Source organism: Cetorhinus maximus, chromosome 13, assembly GCF_964194155.1.
Source record: "Cetorhinus maximus chromosome 13, sCetMax3.hap1.1, whole genome shotgun sequence".
NCBI classification, from domain to species: Eukaryota; Metazoa; Chordata; class Chondrichthyes; order Lamniformes; family Cetorhinidae; genus Cetorhinus; species Cetorhinus maximus.
The window spans coordinates 101,112,175-101,138,150 of record NC_135891.1 but is presented as its reverse complement, the minus strand read 5'-3'; the positions used below and the strand labels follow the sequence as shown (position 1 = coordinate 101,138,150).

Here is a 25,976-nt window from a genome sequence, read left to right as displayed (position 1 = left end):
GCTTCCATTTTTTAAATATATTGGGTATAAGCTTCCATAGAGACAGTTCCCAAATGGAAACTCTTGTTAGGGTCACAATTTCTCATGGATCTGCCTCACAGATTGAAGAGGAAGCGCACTGAGACATCAGAATTGTAAAATTAAACCAGCAAACAATGTTTCTGTTATCAAAACAACATTCCGCGTGTTAATTTTCACATGATCTCTTTACAGTGTAGGTGGCTGAGGTGACCCTGTGATTAACCCTGCTGAGGGTTGCAGGTATGAAGAATTTCTTTCTGCAATTTGGTCCTGTATCATTTAAATTTTTATTAATGATATAAGCTGTGATTTGATTCACCTGTTCAATTGAGAGCTTGAGTTTATTAAGTAACCATTTTTATTTTTCGACAGCCGTTTCCATAATGAACACTTCTGAATCTCCAAATTCAAATAATTTTGAGACATGCCAGCTAACAAAAGGTAAGATGGTTATTTATGTTATACACTCAGCACTATAGTTGGAATTGATTGTCCTGTGTACTTCCATCTAGTACTGGAGTCCAGAGTATTGGGATATGGGTTGACAATCACTAAGCCCATTTAATACACCTCTGATGTCAGTTTATTGAGGTGGCTTAAATTAAAAGCTCAGTGCATTCACAACTGTGTAAAACAGTAGGGAGTGGAGATGGCTCTGACAGGATTGGCACAGGTCTAAGAGGAGTTGGCACTGCCTGCACTCATGACAGAGATTTGGTGCTCCCTGGCTGACAAAAAAGATGAGATTAAGATGAAGCAGAAAAAGTGTGTTTATGACATATGTCAGATGGATACAACTGAGAAGCAGGCTAAAGATAGAATGTTCAGAGGGGAATTGAAGAAACAAATAAGAGAAACAAAGAGAGAGCATGAGAAGAGACTGACAGCAAGCATAGAGGGGAATCTAAAAGTCTCCTATAGGGATATAAGTAGTAAAAGGGCGGTAAGAGGCAGAGTGGGGCCAAATAGGGACCATAAAGGCGATTTACGAGGCTGAGACATTGAATGAATACTTTGCATCTGTCTTTACCAAGGAAGAAGATGCTACCCAAGTCACGGTGAAAGAGGAAGTATTTCACACGCTTGAAGCGTTTAAAATTGATAAGGTGGTGGTATTAAATAGGCTGTCTTACTGATAAGGCGCCGGGACTGTATGAAAATACTGAAGAAAATCGGAGTGGAAATTGCGGAAGGACTGGCCATAATTTTCTAGCCTTCCTTAGACTCAGGGGTGGTGCCAGACGACTGGAGAATTTCAAGCGTTACACCTTTGTTCAAAAAAGAGTGTAAAACTAAGCCCAGTAATTACAGGCCGGTCAGTTTAACCTCAGTCACTTGGCCAGACATGGGTAATTTGTTAAGGGCAAATCATATTTAACTAACTTGCTTAAGGTTTTTGATGAGGTGACAGAGAGGATTGATGAGGGTAATGCTGTTGATGTGGTAAATAAGAACTCCCAAAAGACATTTGACACAGAGCCGCACAACAAATTTTTGAGCAAAGTTAAACCTCACGGAATAAGAGGGACAGGAGCAACATGGATACAAAATTGGCTGAGTAACAGGAAACAATGAGTAATGGTGAACTAGAGGAAGGTTTAGAGTGGAGATCCCTGGGAAGCCCTGCTCTTCCTGGTATATATTAATGTCCTAGACCTTGGTCTACAGGGCACAATTTTATAAATTTGCAGATGATAAAAAACTTAGAAGTATTGTGGAGTCATGAGGAGGATAGTAAAGAACTTCAAACGGACAAAGACAGGTTGGTAGGATAAGCGGACAAGTGGCATATGAAATTTAATGCAGAGAAGTGTGAAATTATTCATTTTGGTAGGAGGAATGCAGAGAGACAGTATAAAATACAGGGTACAATTCTAAAAGGGGTGCAGGAGCAGAAGGACTTGGGTGTATGTGCGCATAAGTCATTGAAGGTGGAAGGACAGGCTGAGAGAGAAGTTAATAAAGCATTCGGCATCCTGGGCTTTAACAATAGGGGCATAGAGTACACAAGCAAGGAAGTTATGTTAAATCTGTATAAAACACTAGTTCAACCTCAACTGGAGTCTTACATCCAGTTCTGGGCACCAAATTTTAGGAAGGATATGAAGACATTATAGGGGGTGCAGAAAAGATTATCGAGAATGGTTCCAGGGATTAGGAACATTAGTTATGTAGAAAGATTGGAGAAGTTGGGACAGTTTTCATTGGAGAAGAGAAATCAAAATCACGAGGGATCTTGACAGAGCAGATAGGGAGAAACCTTCCATTGGTGGGAAAATTGAGAACCAGAGGGCACAGATTTAAAGTCATTGGCAAAAGAAGGAATGGCAGCATGAGGAACAAATTCATGCAACGAGTGGTAAGGATCTGAAATGCACAAACTGAAAGTGTGGTGGTGTCAGGGTCAATTGAGGCTTTCAAAAAGGAATTGGATCATTAGCTGAAAAGGAAAAGGCAGGGGAGTGACACTAGACGAATTGCTCCTTTGGAGGGCCAGCACAGACATGACAGGCTGAAGGGCCTCCTTCTGTGCTGTAACTATTCTATGATTCTATGACCTGAAGACACTGGGAAAAGAACATACTTGTGATGTCATGAATACCAACAAATATGGAATTACTTCAACTAGCTCTTCCATATAGGGCTGTATCCATGGCTCAGTGAAAACACTCTTGACTCTGAGTCAAAAGGTTGTGGATTCAAAGGATTTCAGCACAAAATCTAGGCTGACATTCCGGTGTAGTGCAGTGTTGTCTTTCAGATTAGACTTTAAGTCATGGCCCTATCTGCCATCTCTGATGGCCTCAAAAAAGTCCAATGACACCATTTTGAAGAAGATCAGGAGAGTTCTCCCTAGTGTCCTGGCCAAAATGTATCCCTTAACTATCACCTAAATACAGATCATCAGGTTATTATCACATTGGCATTTGCGGGACCTTGCTGTGTGCAAATTTGCTACAATATTGCTACTTTATAACAGTGGCCAGACTTCAAAAAGAAAAGTACTTAATTAGCTGCAGTGGAGGTGCCATATAAAAGTAATGTGATTACAAGGATTCAAAATGCTATTCATAGCATGCTGGATTGACTCATTCTACTATTTTAAATGCAACAGCAGCAACCCTCAGTCGTACTGCAAGCTCTGTGACATTAAAAAAGCCTAAGTTTAGCACAGCTTTTCAGACTCTCTCGATAAAGCGAATGCTTAACATGGTGCACCTGTACCATGGAGTGTTGGGGGTGCAGATTGCATATAAGCAGTTCACACCCCTAGCAAATTCTTGGTTATAGGCTGGCCAAGCGCCAAGCAGAAGCTGGCTGTTCTTCTCCAAGAAACAAGGGGAAGGACATGACTAATGACTGTGGATGCAGCTGCGCCCCTCCCAGCAGTCTGTCACAGAACGGTGCTGGTGGAGGCTTATAACAGCTTACACGATGTGAGAAACCCCACAGGAAAATACCAGGGAGATATTTTTCAGAGTCTGTGGGCGGAACTTTCCGGCCCCGACACTGGCAGGCATCTTCGTGGGCAGGACGGGAAAATTTGGAGAGTCGTTAAAAGTCACAGCTCTCCAAATTTTCCCATCCTGCCCGAGATGATGTCTGCCAGTGTCGGGGCCGGAACACCCCAGCCCCTATGGCTGGTCACATAGTGGAGGCACTGTATCATTGCTTTCTTGCAGATTTAATGCAACATTTGTTCTCAAGCATGAACAGCATCAATTTTGAAAGTATCAGTAATAATAACAGGACATTGCAGAGCTAAGAAGTCATTGCATGGTACTTGTTTCCATAGCGCTCTGTGAATTGGCTCAGGATATAAAAGTTCAGGATGAATCCCTTGGTTTGAACTGTGGCTTGTTTCATGCAATCACTTGAACTGTTCTAAGTTGGTTTCCTGGTTCTTTTCACTGTACATACACGTGGTTGAATTGTTGTGCAGTTATAGGTCATACCATTCATCTTCTGCATCTTTTGTACTCGTTTGAAAGTGGTGTGAATTACAGCATCATTTTAGAATAAGACTCTTATTCTGGTTGTTTGATTTTAGTTCTCAACATACTGTAGCTGGCACGGCATTACACTAATTTACTGGACACTTAATCTAACGTGTTTGGTTAGAATACTCTCAGTAGTATAGAAAGCACGCAAAGCCGCTGCCATCTAATACTTTACAGGCAGTGTGTATTTCACTGAGGCGTGTTGTACTTTAACATTGAGTGTGGTATGAATTTTAGATCACTCCCAGTTTTGAGCAGTGCAGAGTTATACTGCTGGCTCCGCATTGCTGCCTGCCCAAGTAAATGGAGGAAAATTTAAGTGCTTAACGTAGAAAGAAATGAATGGGTTGGCTAGTTCTTTGCTAACACTGAAGAATTAACTATAAAAGAAGCAGACCAAGATTTCCTTGCTGTGGTGACCTACCATGATTCGGTTGCAGTGGTTTCAATCCAACGTGTCTGCTATGTGCTGTGTCTTAATGCACATCTGTAGTCTCTTTGTACCGAAGGAGAGTATTATAGCTGGCCTGTTTATTTAAAAATACATCCTCAGGGACCAGCAGGGTGTTGCTGACCGTTTTATAGATAATAAATAATAAAAACAAAGTGCTGGAGAATCTCAGCATGTCTGGCAGCATCAGTGGAGAGAGAAACAGAGTTAATGTCTTGAGTCGAATATGATTCTTCTTTGGAATAGTGTATTATAGATAATATCCTATTACATCTTAATTTTAAACTATTTACATCAGTTTTGAAATAGTAGCCTATATACCTTACTCCACATACTGTGTGTTCCTTGAACAAGACTCTGAATGATGCTGTACCTGTGGTGTTGTAGACCCATACAACAGGCGGAGTGTGGATTCAGTTTTCACTCTTGGAACCAATTGGTCATTCATGGTGCTAGTCACAGTAAGAAAAGTGAAATTCCGGACTTCTATGGATATTGTGATTGCTGTAATAATTGACACAAATTCTCTTTATACCTTGTTACTGACCTTCATTCACTCTGTTTTCATTTGTTTCCATTTCAGTGGTTAATTTTATTTTGTTTTGCCCATTTGTGTTTCATTTGGTGGTACCAAGAATGGCAGAATAGTGGGTACTGTTATTGAGAGGGAAGGGGATGGGGTGGGGGAGCAGTGAGAACTGATATTGATGAGAACAGTGGGGGTCAGGAGTGAGCAGGGGACAGCAGTGGGGGTCAGGAGTGAGCAGGGGGGAGAGCAGTGGGGGTCAGGAGTGAGCAGGGGGGAGAGCAGTGGGGGTCAGGAGTGAGCAGGGGACAGCAGTGGGGGTCAGGAGTGAGCAGTGGGGAGAGCAGTGGGATCCTCTAATGAGCAGAATAAAGCAGTTTATAAGCGTTGCAATTACTGGCCAATAGAAGATTTCTAGAAATTAAACTGTGTCTCTCCTCAGCGCAGAAAAGAAAATCAAGTATAAAGAGAAAAGAATTTAGGAAAAGCAGCAGGTAGTGGGAGAAATCAGTAGATAAATCACAAACTGAATGCATGTCAATTTTCTACTTTCCAGACAATACCTGGGAAGTCAAAGCTAACAACAGGAGATACCATGCTCAAATCAAGGAACCTTTCTTCCTTTGTTTTAAGAAAAGGAAATATGCTGTAAGTCTCTTTCTTAATTTTTATGGGGAATGGCCCATACTGACTAACTCACGTTCAATATTTCATGATAGTAAGCCATTGGTGCTGAGCCCAACACATAACCTCATCTTATGGCCAGGAATTCTCTCGGAGTTGCTCCTGGTTAAATAGTGTATTCGGGGTTTCAGCTCCACTTCCAGCAATGTTATGGGGGCATTTCCAAGGAAACTCCTGATCTATGTTCTCAATAATTACATTTCCAAGTATTTAAAATTGAATGTAACTGTATTTATGCAGATGCGAAGACAAATGTAACGACTCCAGAAGTATTTTTCTGTGTTTGACCTGTAACAGTTGCTAAGGGACTTGAGACGTCTGGGTGACCCACATGGTTAATTGTAGACCAGAGCCTTCACTCGCCTGTCTGTATGTTTTGCTGCTTCTATAGTTCAAATCATGGAGAGTTTTATCTATGCACCGCCTCCTTTATCCTGAAAGCAGAACTGTAGACCTGTTAAAGCAGCACCAAGTACATAAGTGTATAAAACAGCATCAGATTGCATGAAACCTTGTCTGAGATGCTGTATAAATCTAATGGCTTTATAGTTAGAACTGAATGCAATCAGTTGTTTCAAAGATTAGAGCTTTCAGTTCAGTTTTAATACATTATTGGTGGATCTAGTGTATGGGTAAACAGAAACAATGGGATAATTTACCTGGTTCACATTTCCAGCATGAAGTTATCACTAACCTGGGCAATTACCCTCAGTAACTCCATCTTTTCCCAGATCTTGTTTCTAGATGTAGAATTGTAGAGTGCAGAATGACATAATGCAAGCAGACCACCAGAGTAATTCATCTAGGGCTTTATTTACATTGTTATTAAAAATTACTTACACGGATTACCTCCAAATTACCTGCCCATTATGGCTGCACATTGATCAATTGTTGATTAATCGGAGTCAGTGCAACGTGACTGTGTAAAGTACAGAGCACAAAAGCTGTATTCCACCACCTCACTCGCTCACCTGGGCTACAGTTCCACAGTCACCAGTAGTTTCTCTGGTACAGTCACTCTCCGTGTGTGAGCTAGAATCTTGTGTGTCAGAGGCCATACAAGCCTGAGGTACCCCTGCTGAGCACAAGAGGGATTGTTCTGGATATTTATTTTTCTTCTACTCTCCCTAATCTCAAGGACAACTGTAGCATACTTTTTTTTTGTAAAAATATACTTTATTCATAAAATATCTTCAATCACATTCCAAACCATTTCAAAAACACCATTACAAGGGTACAATCCAGGTTAAACTTTTACAAAATGTATCACCAGGTGCATCAGTACAAACAATATTACAATCATTTACAGCCTTTCATTTTGAGCTGTACAGCCCGAGGGGCTCTAAACAGTTCCCAGTCTCTCGGTGCGCTGTGGCAGAAAGGTCTTAGACAGCGACCCTTCCCCATTGCGCCTTTGCGGCAGCTGCCCCAAGCTTTAGTGCGTCCCTCAGCACGTAGTCCTGGACTTTGGATTGTGCCAGTCCGCAACAATCGGTCGGGGACAACTCTTTGTGCTGGAAGACCAACAAGTTTCGGGCAGACCAAAGCGCGTCTTTCACCGAGTTGATGATCCTCCAGCTGCAGTTGATTTTTGTCTCGGTGTGTGTCCCTGGGAACAGCCCGTAGAGCACAGAGTCCTGTGTCACAGAACTGCTCGGGATGAACCTCGACAGCAACCACTGCATCTCTCTCCAGACTTTCTTTGCAAAGGCACAATCCACAAGGAGGTGAAACTGATAAGAACAGATTTTTTTTTTTTTGTAAAAATATACTTTATTCATAAAATATCTTCAATCACATTCCAAACCATTTCAAAAACACCATTACAAGGGTACAATCCCGGTTAAACTTTTACAAAATGTATCACCAGGTGCATCAGTACAAACAATATTACAATCATTTACAGCCTTTCATTTTGAGCTGTACAGCCCGAGGGGCTCTAAACAGTTCCCAGTCTCTCGGTGCGCTGTGGCAGAAAGGTCTTAGACAGCGACCCTTCCCCATTGCACCTTTGCGGCAGCTGCCCCAAGCTTTAGTGCGTCCCTCAGCACGTAGTCCTGGACTTTGGACTGTGCCAGTCCGCAACAATCGGTCGGGGACAACTCTTTGCGCTGGAAGACCAACAAGTTTCGGGCAGACCAAAGCGCGTCTTTCACCGAGTTGATGATCCTCCAGCTGCAGTTGATTTTTGTCTCGGTGTGTGTCCCTGGGAACAGCCCGTAGAGCACAGAGTCCTGTGTCACAGAACTGCTCGGGATGAACCTCGACAGCAACCACTGCATCTCTCTCCAGACTTTCTTTGCAAAGGCACAATCCACAAGGAGGTGAACAACGGTCTCTTCCCCACCACAGCCACCTCGAGGGCAACGTGCAGAGGGGGTGAGCCTCCTGGCGTGTAGGAAGGATCTGACGGGGAGGGCCTTTCTCACCACCAGCCAAGCTACGTCTTGGTGCTTGTTGGAAAGTTCTGGCGATGAGGCATTCTGCCAAATGACTTTGACAGTCTGCTCGGGGAACCATCCCACAGGGTCCACCCTCTCCTTTTCCCTCAGGGCCTCTAGGACGTTACGTGCTGACCACTGCCTGATGGACTTGTGGTCAAAGGTGTTTTTCTGCATAAATTTTTCCACCAGGGACAGATGGTACGGCACGGTCCAACTACTTGGAGCGTTCCGCGGCAGCGTGGCCAGACCCATCCTTCGCAACACCGGGGACAGGTAGAACCTCAGCACGTAGTGACACTTGGTGTTTGCGTACTGAGGGTCTACGCACCGCTTGATGCAGCCACACACAAAGGTGGCCATCAGTATGAGGGCGATGTTGGGTACGTTTTTTCCCCCTTTATCTAGAGGCTTGTACATCGTGTCCCTGCGGACACGATCCATTTTCGACCTCCAGATAAAGCGGAAGATGGCTCGAGTGATCGCCATCGCGCAGGAGTCTGGAATGGGCCAGACCTGCGCCACGTACAGCAACAGCGAGAGTGCCTCACACCTGATGACCAGGTTCTTACCCGCAATGGAGAGGGAGCGTCGCTCCCACATGCCCAGTTTCCTTTTCACCATAGCCACTCGCTCCTTCCAGTTTCTAACGCATGCCCTGGTCCCTCCGAACCATATCCCCAGCACCTTCAGGCCGTCAGCCCTGACAGTGAAGGGGACAAAGGATCGGTCAGCCCAGTTCCCAAAGAACATGGCCTCGCTCTTCCCACGATTTACCTTGGCTCCCGAGGCCAGTTCGAACTGGTCGCAGATGTGCATCAGTCTGCGCACCGACAGCGGATCCGAGCAGAAGACGGCGACGTCGTCCATGTACAGGGAGGCTTTTACCTGAGTGCCTCCACTGCCTGGGATCGTCACTCCTCTTATGCCCGGATCCTTCCTGATGGACTCGGCAAAGGGTTCTATGCAACACACGAAAAGAGCAGGCGAGAGAGGACAGCCCTGCCTGACTCCAGATTTAATCGGAAAGCTATCTGTTTCCCACCCATTGATTGAGACTGCGCTACTGATGTTAGTGTAGAGCAGTTGGATCCAATTTCGAATTCCCTCCCCAAACCCCATTTTGGAGAGCACATCCCCCATGTAGGTGTGCGATATTCTGTCAAAGGCCTTCTCCTGATCCAAGCTGATGAGGCAGGTATCCACACCCCTGTCCTGTACATAGGCAATCGTATCCCTGAGCAGCGCGAGGCTGTCAGAGATCTTCCTGCCTGGCACAGAGCAGGTCTGGTCAGGGTGAATCACCAATTCCAGAGCGGATTTGACCCGATTGGCGATGACCTTGGACAGAATCTTATAGTCCACATTCAACAGTGAAATGGGTCGCCAATTTCTAATTTCCTCCCTTTCCCCCTTGTGCTTGTAGATGAGGGTGATGATGCCTTTCCTCATGGATTCTGACATGCTGCCGGCCAGGAGCATACTCTCGTACACTCCTAGCAGGTCTGGGCCGATCAAGTCCCACAGAGCCGAGTACAACTCCGCCGGCAAGCCGTCGCTCCCGGGAGTTTTACTCTTCTCGAAGGACTCAAGGGCCTTAGTCAGTTCATCAGGAGTTAGTGGTTTGTCCAGGCTCTCCCGCGTACTGTCGTCTAAGACCTCCGTGATAGAGGACAGGAAGGACTGGGAGGCCGTGCTGTCCGTGGGCTTCACGTCATACAATCCGGCATAAAAGGATTTGCTGATCCTCAAAATGTCAGACCGTGATGACTTTACTGAGCCGTCTTCTTCCTTCAGGCTGCTGATCACAGAGCTCTCTCTGTGTACCTTTTGGAAGAAGAAACGTGAGCACGTCTCATCCTGCTCCACGGAGCGGACTCTGGAACGGAAGATGATCTTGGAGGCCTCCGAGGCAAAGTGCGAGGCTTGCTGGCTCTTCACCTCTTGGAGCTCCTCCTTGACATCGACCCCCATCGACTGCAGCCGCAGCAGATTCTGCATGTTTTGCTGGAGTCGGGACATTTCCCTCTGTTCCTTTCTAGCTTTTTGGGTGCCTTTGAGGATGAAAAACCTCTTGATGCTTCCCTTGATCTCTTCCCACCAGTGTGTCAGGGACTCAAAGAGGGGTTTCACGGTTCTCCAACCTTTGTAATCCCTCTTGAGCTCCTCAATGTTCTCTGGGGTCAGCAGTTGCACATTTAGCTTCCATGCCCCCCTGCCCACCCTCAGGTCCTTCTCCAAGTGGCAGTCCGCCAGTAGGAGGCAGTGGTCAGAGAAGAACACCGGCTTGACCTCGGTGGATCTGACTGTGAATGCACGGGACACAAACAGGAAGTCTATCCTGGAATGAATGGACCCGTCTGGCCGCGACCAGGTGTATCTACGCTGCGCTCCGTCTGCAGGGTTGCTGAAGACGTCGTGCAGCTTGGCATCCTTAACTGTTTCCATCAGGGATCTGGACGTAGCGTCCAATCTGCTGCCGGCCCTGCTGGATCGTCCAGCCGCGTCGATGATGCAGTTGAAGTCACCGCCCAGAATGACCGGCCTGGAGGTCGCCAGCAGCAGTGGGAGCTGCTGAAAAACCTCCAGCCGCTCAGCCCCTTGTGCCGGGCCATACACGTTAATTAACCGGAGTGGAGCGTTCTTGTACATTACGTCTGCTACGAGGAGTCGCCCGCCCACCACCTCCTTAACCTCGGAGACGGTGAAGTTGCCTCCCCGCAGCAGAATACCCAGGCCGGAGGAACGAGAGTCGTTTCCGCCCGACCAGATCGATGGCCCATGGGACCACCATCGTGACCATTGCCTGTAGGAGCTGAGGTGCGGTATCGCACACTCCTGCAGAAACAACAGGTCAGCTTTGACCTTGGCTAGGTAGTCCAAGGTCGCAACACATCGCGTAGTAGATTTAATGCTACGCACATTTATGGATACAATCTTTAAACCCATTTTAAAGCATTTATTCTCCTACCAAACCCACTGTCTCTGAGAGTCCCAGACCTTTAGTCTGCTCCTTCATACCCGTAGTGAGCTCAAATTCCTTCACTTTGGATGGGCTGAGGTAGATCTCCTTGGCAGTGTTCTGCTCAGGTGGCATCTGGAGGTTCACGTAGAGAGCGGGTTTTGAGATGACCTTTGCTGGAGAAGCTTCTCCAAAACTCACCCCCTCTGGGGTGTTGCTGTTCCCGGCTTCCTGGAGCTGGGGTGCGATGATTGCCTCACTGCTCCCAGATTCCAGGGGCTGTGGTGCACTGGCCTCCTCAGGTTGCAGGCAAAGTTGGGGTGCGCTGGTCTCCTTGTTGTCTCCAATTTTCTGGAGCTCGGGTGTCTCGTCCTCCAACGCCCTGGAGCTTTGCCGCCTCTTCTGTCGGTGCCGCCCTGGCACTTCATCGTCCGAAGAGCTGCTGCCCTTGTCATCCATGTCAGATGGGAGACGCCTCTTGCCGCTTCTCTGGGAAATGCCTTTGCTTCTTCTTCGCTCCTTCTTACTTTTGTTGTTCTTCACCGTCCGCCACTGTAGCATACTAACCGCCTGATGGTGATTGGCTAATTTAGAACAGCGTAGGGATTGAACCTAGGATCCTTCTTGCTTATGACCTAGCACATGTCACAGAGTACGTTAACCCAATGAAGAATTGGAGGAGCTTAAACTTATAATTCCTGGTTTTACTTATCAGATTACTGTTATCAGATACAATAAGGGCTTAAATATCCAGTGCACTGGTAAAGTTGCAGGATAAGAGAGTGATAAATTGCTGGAACCTCATTTGAATAAAGCTGCTGGGTCAGTGCAGAGGGCAACATAGGTTATGGTTGTGGAGAACTTTCCAACTCAAACATTTCATACCATCTCCAGGCTACAAAGGGGTGCCTGACTCAACTGGGACAAACATAAGGTGCTGTTGACTGGAGGTGACGGGGGTGGCGAGACTTCCATTGTGAGAGCCTCGCATCGTCTCTTTTTAGGGGAGACCCATCAAGATCAAGGACCCCAGGGGCAGAGGTCCTACTTGCTGAGAGCTACCGGCCAATCTAAGGCCGGCAGATGAATTGAATGGAAGCGTCAATGGGAGGGCAGTGGCTGTTGCCGGTACAACACCCACTCGAGGCCTAGGATCGTCACTGGATCCCAGGCCACAGGTCAGTGATGTGGTGGGGTGGAGTTCACGGGGAGGTGGGTTGGCAGCGAGGGCAGGGGGCTGGCTGTCAGAGGGCCCACCTCCTTCCCGATGCCGGTTTCCTTGATCAGGTTCTGAGTGCCTTTGAATGAGGGACCCCCTCTGCCTGTTTGCTTGGTGTGATCCCCACAGGGAAAGTTCCTTGCCCACTCACTCACCATGCAAAGAGCGCGACAAGCAATCTTGTGTGTGACTACCTAGGTTAATACCAGCGGTGGCGGGATGAGGCACTTAAGTGGGCATTAATAGTCCATTAAGGGCCCCAGTTGGCGGCAAGGCATGCAGGCTGCCTAGGGACCTTGTCGCCATGGACTTAAGCAGGGTGGAGGTGGGAAGCCACCAGGGTTCCCATTCGCCGCCCACCCACCTGATTAAATGCCTCCACCAACAACCTTGCCAAGAGGAGGCCATAGAGTATTCATAAAAGAACAGGGGTGGTATATAATGGAGGTGACGGTGGTGTTGCCCATCAGCTGGAGAGCCGGCGAGAGCCCCGCAACACCTTTTTTTGGGAAGGCTCACAGTATTAAGTTCCAATCATGCATTTAGTTGGACTGTGGCGTGCCTTACCCGGCATCAAGGATACAGGGGCCTGAAGTCCCCGCCCACCGAGAGCTGCTGGCCAAAGGTTGGCAATTAAATTGAACAGAAGCACCATTAGTGAGGCAGTGGCTGCTGCTAGCGCTACGCCTACTGGAGGCCGAGTATCATCGCTGGATCCCAGTCCACTGGTGAGTGGTGGCGGGATGAGTGTTGCAGGGTTGGGGGGGGTCACAGGTAGAGGGATGGGCAGTAAGGGCAAGGGGGTGGTTCTCAGTGGGACCCCATCCCTCCCGATGCTGGATCCCTCGATCAGGCACTGAGTGCCTTTGAATGAGGGAACCTCCCTCCCCCACCCCGGGGAGCCCGCAAGTAGTCGCACACAGGTTTGCTTGTCGTGCTCCTTGCATGGCGAGTCCCCCGCCCGCCACTGCATTAATGCCCACTTAAGGGCCGTTAGCAGACGGGAAGGGGGCACCGTTCTGCCTGATTAAATGCCACCAACTGCCAAACTAGCCATTGGAGGGGACATTAAATTCCACCCAGGGAGACAGAGAGAGTTATCAGTTATCATAGACCCGATATCTTAAGGTATTTTTTTCATACTTTATTTTCTCACAGTAATTGCCAGTGGGTTGTAATTCTCAAAAACAGGAAAGAAACAAAGGTTAAACAGAGATAAGGCAGATTCCTAGAAAGCTATAAAATCACTGCTGGAGAGTTACTTTGCCTGACTAACAATAAAGTTCCTCAATATCAAATCAAAAATGGCAGCCAAACTGAGGACTTCCTTCAACAAAGGGTCAAATCAGTCTCTGTATATATTATGAAAATGCATATTTTTGTTACACCCATTTTGCAGTTGTCATTTTATAATATGTTTATTTCCAGGGCAATGAAATTAAAACTTCTAAATACAACATTATTACATTTCTACCTCGCAATCTGTTTGAACAATTCCAGCGAATTGCCAATTTCTACTACTTGCTTATTTGTGTTCTGCAGGTAAGAGCCGTTTGACTTGATCCTTTCTATAGGTTGTATTTTGGCAACATTTCAAGAAGAAATTGGTTGGAACAATAAAGGAATTGTAATCCTTTTGTGAAGCCTCTTTTCTGGAATATAGTTCTGTAACCCAAATTCAATCACAGGTTAAGAATGGGGACCAATTAAACACTGAGTAAATCCTTAGGTGGGTAGAGATCATTGCTTATGAGGGTCAGGGCCAAAAGCCAATTCTAAAGTTTTGTTCATGTGGAATAGGATGGATATTCTATTGCCTGGATCTTACCAGTGCTTTGGGGAGGCGAGAGGGCTGGCAAAATGGCACAGGAAGACGTCAGGCAGTATGTCTGATGTCTTCCCACCACCATGCCATTTAGCTATCGATGGGAAAGGTAGCAGACAGCTCACGTGCACGGAACCCAATTTAGCCTCTTTACCACTGGCTGGGGCCTGCCCACTGGGTAAGAAGACTGTCCCCTGAAACCTGGTGGCTTCCTGGCAACCCTCTGGGGAGGGTTGGGATGGGCAGGGGAAGAGGTGGGATTGGGGGTGTCTGTCTCCTTTTTGGACATTTTTTAGCTCAAGGAGGAGTTCCCTGACAGCAATGACCGCCCCCCTACCCCACAGCAACAACGCTACCGGTCTTCAGCAACACCCCCATCCCCCTTTACCAGGTCCTGCCTGACTGGTCCCGACATCCCCAGATACCATTTATCTGTCTTCGAAGGTACACGACCATCAATGCGCCCTCATTGCCCAGGTGCAACCCCAGCAGTGACCACTCTGGGCCATCAGCTCTTGTGGGCCATCCGCAATAGGTTGCCACTTGATTGGCTGCCACTGGCAAAATGTGGTCCCAGATCCCATCATCCTCTGAAGCAGGGTTGCCCCCTGCTTTCTGCCCCTACAATGGGATTTCTGCTGTCTCCGCAAAGTTCCGGCCTCCATGCCATCTATGAAGAAATAATGTACAATAGACAAGTCAAGTAAAATTTATTAGGGTGCACAGTTAGATCGAGAGAATCTATGGCTCTCAATTTCCTTGAAATGAATTATGATGCTGTAGCACCTTTAAGAGAGAAACTTGTACCTCCTGGTGGCCCACAGAAGGGATTACACCCAGGGTTTCCTGGGTTCGCTCATTTGAATTCCCATTGGTGCAGGAACACCCATGTAAAATAGTGTAAGGAACTGAACTGAATGGAAACTCATGTGCAGCCTTTAAAAACCATTCAGCCTGAGCCCTTCAGCCCCACGACCTTTCTGTACTGCATGAGGAACCAGCCAGCTGTCACAATCCTAGTCCCAGGAGCAACACATTAAGAGATGAAAAGGCAAAGGTGGGCAGCAGGGGAAGCATGGCATTAGGAAAAAATGCGGGGCGGGGGGGGGGTGGAGATTCTGTGAACTACTGTATTAAAGTAACTGTGCATTAATGCTTGATTCATTGAGGAGAGGGTCATATGGGAAAGGCTGCACTCAGTGCTGAAATGATGATTCAGTTGGTAATTACTGCCACGGGCAGGTAAAGCCAAAATGGGTTGAGGTGATGTTGTGAGATGGGTAGCAGCTCGGGGGGAAAGGCCCCTTTAATTGTAAGTGGAGGTGCAGATATGGCTGCGATGTCAAAGACGGACAGTGACCCACAGACGACAAGCCTCGCGCAGTGGTCAATGCTGCCCTTGTCTCCTTTGCTCTGTCTTCTGGTGCTTCATTCTCGACATGTCCACTGGGGGATGCCACCCCTGCTGCTGAGGAGCCCTGGCTGCATGGAGGAGGTGAGCATCCAAATATCTGCCAGTGGCTTAACTCCGTGTGGAGCAGGTGGAAGCAAGTGCCTGGGGTCAGAATGGCAACTAAAGAAAATTGCCCTAAAAAAAGCGCTTCCCAGATGCAGGAATCGGCATTCAAAATCTCCAGACTCTGTTGTACCAGAAACTCCTCACTTCTGCTTTGACCAGCTGGTCCTGGCATTGGCTGCACTTCATCAATCTCAGTTTAATCCACTAGAAGCCATTAGCAATTCAAAACTCAGGAAACATGCAGCAGCATGTGTAAATAAGGCTGTGGGGACTTGACAGACAGATTGCAGGGAAGCTCAGGAAGGCCAAGTAAACGTGGGAGCAGTGTTTTAAAGGCACACATGGATTTGAAATGAATTTGACCCAATGCTCATTCCTATACTGCCTCGGCACAGCTAAAACACCAGAAACAACAAGGAAATTCACCCGATATTCGCGTACGAGAGCAGGTCAGAGGCTGGGAATTCTGTAGCAACTAACCTCAACTCCCCAAAGCCTGTCCGCCATCCACAAGGAAAAGTCAGGAATGTGATGCAATACTCTCCGCTCATCTGGGTAGGTACAGCTCCAACCACACTCAAGAAGTTCGATACCATCCACGACAAAGCAGCCTGTTTGACCTGCACCCCATTCACCAGCTTAAATGTTCACTCTCTCCACCACTGACACACTGAGCCTCTAGTGAGCACCATCTACAAGATGCAGTGCAGCAACTTGCCAAAATGTCTTCAATGGCACCTTCCAAACCCGTGTCCTCTTAGAAGGACAAGGGAAGCAGATGCATGGAAATACCACCGCCTGGAAATTCATTTGCAAGTCTCACCACGTCCTGGAAATATATCGCTGTTCTTTCACTGGCGCTGGGTCAAAATGCTGGCACTCCCTCCCTAACAGCACTGTGGGTGTAACTACACCACATGGACTGCAGCGGTTCAAGAAGGCAGCTCATCACCACCTTCACACTGGCAATTAGGGATGGGCAATAAATGCTGGCCCAGTCAGTGACACCTACACTTCACAAATAAATTAGAAAAATGTGATACAGATCTATTTTCTTCCCCACACAGTTGCTTTTCTTTTCAAATCGCTGATTGAATGTTTTTAACTGACTGTTAGAGTGACTCAGAATTCAAGAGATAAGCCCCACCCAAGGACACGAACAGATAATCCAAAATGGCACTTCTTAACAAAAACTTTCATTTACATAGCGCCTCTCACAACCACAGGACATCCCAAAGTGCTCTGCAGCCAATGGAATACTTTTGAAATGTAGTCAATGTAGAAAACAGACCAGCAAGTTTGCACACAGCAAATTCTCACTCATGGCAATGTGAAAATGACCAGACAGCCTGTTTCTGTGATGCTGATTGAGTGATAAATATTGGCCAGGACACCAGGGATAACTCTCCTGCCCTTCTTCAGAATAGTGCCCTGGGATCTTTTATCTTCACCTGCGATAGGAGACGGGACCTTGGTTTAATGTCTCATTGGGAAGACAGTACGGCACTCTTCAGTACTGCACCAGAGTCTCAGCCTTGATAATTTGTGGTCAAGACCTTGATATTTTATATTGATCATACTGAAAGGTGCTTTCAGTAGCTTGAGACTAGTTTTCCACATTTACTTTTATTAAATTATATTGCAGGTGATCAATTCCACGTTTTCCTCCCCTTCGCTCTTTTTCTGAAGAGACCCACATGGAATTTTTCTTTGGGCTTCTCCTGATCTCCTGCTGTAACGATGGTGGGAGATCAGCCAAAACTCTCCTTGGCATCTGTATCTGGATCCTCTGCTGATCTTTTGCTCAAGAATCTTCCGAGGACACCCCTGGCCACTGACTCGTACTTGAATATAGATCCATACACGGCAGTCATCCTCCCACCCGCCTTCTCCTCCCTGCAACCCCGAGGGGTCAGCTGACACACGATGGGCCGCAATGCCCATGAATTTTCGATGTTTCTATGTATGTTTCTAGGCAGTATAGGGTAAATGTTGTGAGACCACCCTCAGCGAGAAGTCTCACTTGACAGAAGTATGGATTGGAGAATGGGGTGCCAACATCATTGAGCATGAATCACTGTGTTCCTTACTTCCTGGTAATTGCAAAATTTCCCTTTATCGTAGGCTAATTGACAATGAAGAGCATAATATTTGACATGATCTTGCCAACACATGCAGCATCTAACAGGGGCTACTGCATGGCAACCAAGAGTGGCAAAGCTGGCCAGTTTCTTTCTTCTGCTATTACAAGTGAGGGACCTCAACCTCTTCAACTGCTGCCCTGACTTAAATCAGCTAATCTAGCAGATTGAAACTGAGACCTCCTTACATCAGGTAGAACCTATACCCACCAAGACACTGCAGGACTCTTGGACTGGAGTTTACAGCTCACCCATCGGGCATGCTTTCAATGGGCGGAGGCACACAGGATATGATGGGTGGGTAGCCCACCATGTTCCCACCCACGTCCAACCCGGTTCCCATAATACAGGGGGTGGGTGGGATGGGTAAGGTGTCCACTAGCCTGCCCACTGTTGAGGCCTATTGAAGCCCATAAGTGGCCAATTAAGGACATCAATCCACCTCCACTGCCCTAATATGCTGGGCAGTGGAAGGCAGGCGAGAGTGGGAAGACCATTTTATTTCACCAAAGTTGGTGAAAGGGCAGGAAGGAAGTCGGGGGTTTGCTGGTACATCTTTTGGGTAGGACGCTCTGTGCACATCTGGGGCAGCCCTCCTAGGAATTTACCCCACCTTACCCCTCACTGGCCTCCAAAACCTCTCCGCCCCACACACCCCTCCCTAGGGTGCCTGATCTCTCCCTGCCCAAAGAAGCCCGACATACCTATTTCCAAGCTCCATGCTGTCTGTAATATTCGTGTTCTTGTTCTGCTCACACAGAATATTTACAGAGTCTGCTGAGGTAAGGAAAACATTCACATTATTGAGAAACATCTTGGAGTGATTCCAACTTGCCATGAAGTCTGTAAGAGACAGCAAGATCATAAGACATTGCATCACTTACTGTAATAACATGTACTATCTTATTAGCATATCACACTGTTCTAGTTAACCCCTTAAAGTACACTGTCTTCTTCAGGGGGACTTCCTGCAGTTCCAGCAGTACCCACTATTGATTTCTGGAGCTGTACTGCAAGAGCTACTGGCCAATCAGATTGGCCAGCAGCTCTTGAGGGTGGGACTTCCTTCTACTGAGTGGCAGAAGTCCCACTCTCTGTGGGGCAGTCTTTTTTAAAAAGTCAGCTCGCAACCAACTTTTCTAATGCAAGCATGAGCGATATGCCCCTCCGCACCCCTGTACAGTTTGGCCACTTGTAATTTTTTAAGGCAATAAACAATGGTCAGTTCAGGGTAGTGGTGGGGGGTGGGGCACAAGCGGATGTTCTCAATAGAATAACTAGTGTATTGTAATTTGCTAAGGTAATCATGACTTGTGTTATGACCCTGGACCACACCCTCAAATGATTCGGTTAGGGACCAATAACTTTTTATTTAGAGTAGACAAAGTTTGAGATTCAAGACACTTGCTAAGAGAAGAAAGCCACCAATTATCTCCAAATGTTGCTCCTACTCAGGCGGCCTGAATGACGGTCCACCTCTCAGGGTTTCAGTCTCATCCCCTGAGACTCTGTTGCTCTGGATTCCTGCGTCTGCGCTCAACATCCACTCACAAGCACAACTTCAACTCATCGGCCGGGCCAAGCAGAATACTACTGCTCCAAGAGGTGACTTTACCCCGATGGCCCACAGCACAGAGTCATCAACCTTCTGCTGCCTTCTTGGACCTTCAGGACGTCTCCCAAGTCTGCATTATTTAAAGTCTGCCAACCCTGGCCCTTTTTTCTGCTTGGAGCCTCTTTCACTGCTCCTCTCTCTTTTCTTCTTAACTGGGGCCTCTCCCTCTCCCCTGTCTGCGACTCTTCCTTGGCACCTCTCGCTGTCCCCTCTCCCTGTCCGTTGTTTGGGACTCTTGGTTACGTTGCCCTGTTCCCTGGTCACATGATCAGAGTTTTTGCGCCGTTTCTTTTTTACGCAGGCACACTGGGCCCAAGCACGACCTAAAGAACTACAAAATGCTGGATTGCGCACGTGTCGCCCGCTCCCAATCCGTGCATGTGCGAAACCCTCGATGCCCGCCGGGACTTGGAGTTCCCGGCCTCCTCCCTCGGCAAGAAGGTAAGTTGGATCTTGTATCACTTGCCCTATCAGAGGGGAGTTGTAATCTTCCCCTATGGAATAGGCTGGAGAAACCAATACTTTCTGCTGTATATCCTGTACAGAATGAAATGTGTGGCAATGAAAATTAATTTGAGTTATCCCGAAAGTCTGAGAATTTTTGGTTCTGATTTCAGTGCTGCTCCATATAAACCCTGTTGGATGAGAGAGAAATTGGGACACAAACCAAAAGGTTTATCAGGAATCTGTTGCCAGATTTGAAAATACCTTCCTTCTCATTTGTATGTTCTTTCTAATGTTTAGGCTATCCCTGCTATTGCTACTTTGCCTTGGTATACAACGCTGATTCCACTCACTTTTGTTCTGGGAATAACAGCAGTTAAGGATATCATTGATGACATTGTGAGTACTTCTCCATCTGTTATCAGCTAACAACAATTATATTGTACCTTGAATGTAGTAAAATGTCTCAAAGGCCTTCGTAGGAGTGTTATCAGACAATAATTAACACAGAGCCAAAGGAGATATTAGGGCGGGTGGCAAAACCCTTAGCCAAGGTTTTAACCCAATATGCAACCATATGGTTAATAGGAGGACCAATAGCTTCAATAACCAAATTCTGGGTTTTATCAAGGGATATTTTTTCAAATCCCAATCTTGGCTCAGAGGTAAGCTTCCCCAGCCTAGGCTGTATTATCCTTGGACAGGAACATAGATGAAATTACTAAATGTTACAGTTGTCACTCATCTATTATAAGAAATCCTGCACCATAAATAGTGCCAAGTATTAAGTTCCGATTTATTATTAGGTTTGTGTTAAAGATGATAAGTTATAAACCCACGATCTTGGTCAAGAAATTGAATCTTCAGCATTCCCCAGCTGTTATTGCTTGGGTGGAATTTAATGTCTTCCTCCAATGCTCCCCCAGTGGTGCTGGCGACAATGAGGAGCTGCTGGGCTCCGATTGGCCGGCAGCTCCCACGGGGTGGGATTTCCGCCCCCTTTGGTCCTTGATTCTTGGGGAGGCCTGCTGCTGGTCACTTACTTAACACGGCAGGCTTTCCCCAAGGGAGGCAACCTGGGGTTCTCGCCAGCTCTCTAACCAGCGGCAAGATCCCTGTCACCTGGATTAATTTCTGCCCTCTGGGACTATTTTCTGATAATTGTTAGGATTTTGTTACTACTATTTCTGTTTAAAAACATCTACATGAAAACAGCCCATCCTTAGCCCCTTTGCACTTCTGTCTCTGAACCCAGTCTTTTCTCTACCTCCTGCTTCTCCATATGTTGCACTGAAAATATTTGGTCCTCCGTTTCACTGCATTCAGTTATTTCACCAATAGCTGTCAGAAGGGCCCATCCAGACTGATTTTGCTTTGATCCCTGAACTTCCACTTGCAAAAGCAGATCTCAGTGCTAGAGACTTCTGTTTAAAATGGAAACAAATATGGTGAAAGGTGAACATTCGTTAGCTTCACGACTTCAGCGTCCTCTTACAGATGCGCCACAGCATTTACAATAGGGTCTGCCAAAGTCCTATAATGACTCCAATTCCACACAAGAGACTGTACTTTATTTTCTGTTAATCCACATACTGGCATTGTAACAATGAAACCCCTTGTTATGTGAATTAGCTATCTTAAACATGCCCATGCCTCGATGTGCATTTCTCTCATCCTTTAAAAGTGGACTGTTGGCTCTTCTGGACAGGCAATTATAAACCGACAGGCTGATTTATTTTCCAAATAAAATGCGAATGAGCAGAATTTGCAGTGAATTCTGCGTAACATAGACAATAATATGGTGTACCACACTGTCCTCATTAGAGGGCTGCTGACTTTTCTTATTAGTAATTACACTGAAATGAACCTGCACTAATATCAGGGAGAGTATTCTCATTCCTTGTGGTTGACGTCCTTACAAGGTTTATCTGACTGTCCCATGTCCTTTCTTTGCTGCAAAGGTTGAACTCTGACCCTTCCTCAGAGCTCTGTGCCTGTGTTTAGCCAATGGAAGTGTTAGCCCAACTGACTACTGCCCTCCACCTGGTATCCTGAGACAGAGGAGTCCTAAATATTCCCTGTAGTGCTTGGGAGAGTACTCCTGTTCCTGCTTATAATGTCACAGACAACAGTGGTAAGTCTGAGGATTGGGAATGTTTTAGAAACCAGCAGAGGGCCACCAAAAAGATGACATAAAGGAAAAAATAGAATAGGAGAGTAAACAAGCCAGGAACATAAAAACAGATTGTAAGAGCTTTTCCAATTGTATAACTAGGAAGAGAGGAATTAAAGTAACAGTTGGCCCCCTAGAAGCAGAGACAGGAGAAGTTATCATGAGGAATGAGGAAAAAGCAGAGACATTGAAGAAATATTTTGTCTGTCTTCACATTAGAAGCCACAAGTTACATACCAGAAATAGAGAGTAACTTAGGGGCTATGAAGTCTGAGGAAACTAAGGTAATTAATTTCAGCAGAGAAAAAGTGGAGAACTGAAGGGACTAAAATCTGACAAATCCCTAGGACCTGATGGCTTACATCCTAGGGTTCCAAAAGAGATAGCTGCAGAGATAGTGGATGTGCTGGCTATGATTTCTCAAAATTCCCTAGATTCTGGAACAATCCTTGCGGTTTAGAAGTTAGCAAATACAATACCGCTATTCAAGAAAGGAGAGAGAAAACAGGGAACCACCAGCCAGTTAGCCTGACATCAGCCATGGGGAAAGTGCTGGAATCTATTATTAAGGAAGTCCTAACAATGTACTTAGGAAAGCATGACATGATTTGAACAAGTCAACATGGTTTTTCAAAAGGGAAATCCTGTTTGACAAATTTATTAGAGTTTTTTTGAGGATGTAGCTAGTAGGGTAGACAAAGGAAAAATCGTAGATGTAGTATACTTGGATTTCCAAAAGGCATTCATAAGGTGCCACACAAGAGGTTAATACACACAACATAAGGGCTCATGGAGTGATATATTAGCATAGATAGAATTTGGCTAATGGACAGGTAGCAGAGAATAGGGACAAATGAGTCATTTTCCAGCTGGCAGGCTGTGACTAGTTGAGTGCTGCAAGGATCAGTACTGGGCCCTCGGCTATTTACGATCTATATTAATGACTTGGATGAAGACACAAAGAGTAATGTATCTAAGTTTGCTGATACAAAGCTAGATGGGGATGCAAGCTGTGAGGAGGACACAAAGAGGCTGCAAAGAAATATAGACAAGTTAAGTGCGTGGTCAACAAGGTGGCAGATGGTGTATAATGTGGGGAATTGTGTCATTATTCACTTTGATTATAAGAATAGAAAATCAGAATATTTTTTCAAAGGTGTGAAACTTGTAAATGTTGATGTTCAGAGGGAGTTGGGTGTACTTGTACAAGGAACACGAGAAGTTAGCATCCAGCTAATTACAGCAAGCAATTAGGAAAGCGACTGGCATTCTGGCCTTAATTGCAAGGGGATTGGTGAACAAGAATAAAGAAATCTTGCTACAATTGTACGGAGTTTTGGTGAGACCACACCTAGAATACATGTGAGCTTTCGGCCTCCATATTTAAGGAAGGATATACTTGCATTGGAGTCAGTACAGCAAAAGTTCACTAGATTAGTCCCTGGGATGAAGGGGTTGTCCTATGATGATAGGCTGAGTAAATTGAGTCTATATTCTTTAGAAGAATGCGAGGTGATCTCATTAAAATGTTCAAGTTAGGAAGGGGCTTGACAGCGTAGAAATGGCTGAAGAAGTATTTTATGTCTTCACAGTAGAAGCCACAAGTTACATACCAGAAATAGAGAGTAACCTAGGGGCTAATAAGACTAAGGAAACTAAGGTAATTAATTTCAGCAGAGAAAAAGTGGAGAACTCAAAGGACTAAAATCTGACAAATCCCCAGGACCTGGTCCTAGGGTTCCAAAAGAGATAGCTGCAGAGATAGTGGATGTGCTAGCTATGATTTCTCAAAATTCCCTAGATTCCCTAGACTGAGACTTCGTTGCCTTTGGCCGGGGAATCTAGAACAAGGGGGCACATTTCAGGATAAGGGTCTGATCATTTAGTACTGAGGTGAGGAAAAATTTCTTCCTTCAAAAGGCTGTGTTTCTTCAGAACTCTCTACTCCAGATGCACCATCATTGGATATATTCACGGCTAAGAGAGATGGATTTTTGGTCTCCCAGTGAATCAAGGGATATAGGAAGTGGGTGGGATAGTGGAACTGCAGACCAAGGTCAGCCATGATCATGTTGAATAGTGGAGCAGGCTCGATGGGTTGTATGGTCTTCTCCTGCTCCCATTTCTTATGTTCTTGTGCTGTCCAGATAAGCCCACGCCAGACAATTTAGAACTTTGGCAATGTCTGAAATGAAAGATTTGTCTGATTAACAAAGATTTTGCAACCTATTCAGTGATACTCTTTAGAGATTGCAATATACCTCAAGCTTTACTCAAAATGTCCGCTTGTTCTTTGAGTATTTGGTGTTCAGTTACATTTATTCCATTTCTGATACTAGATGGTTTTATATACAATTTTACATATCATTGGATAGCCTTATAACTATCTCTTACAGAGGCTATGGCTTATGATTAGCATTCTGCATATAACATGTATAATTTTAAAAAGTAGATTTCTATAATGGGCAAACATAATTCTGGAAAAGTAGGCATCACATTTAAACAGACTTTTTGTTTTTTTCATGGGTTGTGCACATTGCTGGCAAGGCCAGCATTTGTTGCCTAACCCTAATTGCCCTTGAACTAAGTAGCTTACTGGGCCATTTCAGTTAAGAGACCTGCATTGGTGTGGGTCTGGAGTCACATGTAGGCCAGACCAGGCAAAGATGGCAGATTTCCTTCCCTCAAGGGCATTAGTTTTAACAGTGTCTCTATCAGGTTTCAAACCAAGGAGCTTTCAGGAGGTAAACATGATAACCACTAGACTACAGAAACAGTGCCCCTCCAGGGCATTGGTGAACAAGGTGGGTTTTTATGACAATCAAGGATAGTTTCATGGTCACCATTACTGAGGCTAGCTTTATATGCCAGATTTATTAACTGAATTTAAATTCTATTAGCTGCTATGGTTGGGAAGTTGGGATTTGGACGCATAGCCCCAGAACATTAGCTGGGTTTAGCTCTGGACTTCTAGTCCATTACCACTATGTTACTGTCTTGCCACTGGTTTGGTAATGTTTTCAAAACGGAGGAGGGTAATGCTGAAAAATGTAAATTATTTTGGTCATACCATATTCTTGGAACCAACCTGCTAGAGAAAGAATATATTTGGAATACTCATCCTATAGAACATAGGATTTAAAGCACAGAAGGACGTCAGTTGGGCCATCGTGTCAATGAACTATATCAACAGGAAGGAAGTGTGGCTGGATAAAAGCAGAGGCTTTTGCTGGCAGATTGGCTCCTTTTTCCACGATCAGCTATGTCCAGCTCGAGGGTGGGTGGTATTAATTCCACACCCCCCACCCCAATTCACTTTGAGATCCCCTCTGGTCCTCCTTTGATTTATTTTGAAATAATATTCTGAGTTTATTTTAGTCATGCCATATAAAATTTCATTCAGATCCCTCCTCAGCTTTCTCCTTTATCGATTGTAGAACTTGAGCCTTTCATCATTGCTTATTTCCTTTACACATGCAATCGTCCATGCTGCATTGTGTGATACACATTAACTTGTCACAGATAACATGTTGCTTATAATGACATTGACATGATGGACCTACACTTACTGAAGCACATTAGGAATGCACTGGGACCTTCCAGTGTTTCAATTAGATGTGCTATTTATTTAATCAACACAAATAATATTGTTAACTTGGCATATGTGTATATATTCTTTTAACAGACAAATAAAACTTTTTGTTTTGACTTATTATTGACAATTTATTAAATTTGTAATGATTTACAGTATAAAGACAGATGTCATTGGCAGGCTGAAGTAGAGTTGCTCAATTTTTTGGCTCTGTGTTTGTTAGGCACGTCACAAGAGTGACCGGGAGATCAACAACAGACCATGTGATGTTCTTGCTGGGAAAAGGTAAGCTGCCAAACAGCACGCCCATCATTCCCTGACACAATATAGTGAGTATCAAGAGCAAGCATTTAGCACACCAT

General features: G+C 45.6%; 1 protein-coding gene across 2 annotated transcripts in view; it reads left to right on the top strand.

The window, feature by feature from the left end:
- Window positions 1-213: 213 nt before the first annotated feature.
- The window catches only part of LOC144688881 (phospholipid-transporting ATPase IC-like), a 102,519-nt gene continuing 76,756 nt past the window's right edge, over window positions 214-25,976 (top strand). For both annotated transcript variants that reach the window (XM_078555889.1, XM_078555890.1), the window contains exons 1-6: window positions 214-261; window positions 394-462; window positions 5,556-5,647; window positions 13,734-13,847; window positions 20,150-20,248; window positions 25,838-25,899. In XM_078555889.1, the coding sequence (XP_078412015.1) occupies window positions 405-462; window positions 5,556-5,647; window positions 13,734-13,847; window positions 20,150-20,248; window positions 25,838-25,899 (425 nt within the window). In that variant the 5' untranslated portion in view covers window positions 214-261; window positions 394-404. The remainder of the gene's footprint in view (window positions 262-393; window positions 463-5,555; window positions 5,648-13,733; window positions 13,848-20,149; window positions 20,249-25,837; window positions 25,900-25,976) is intronic.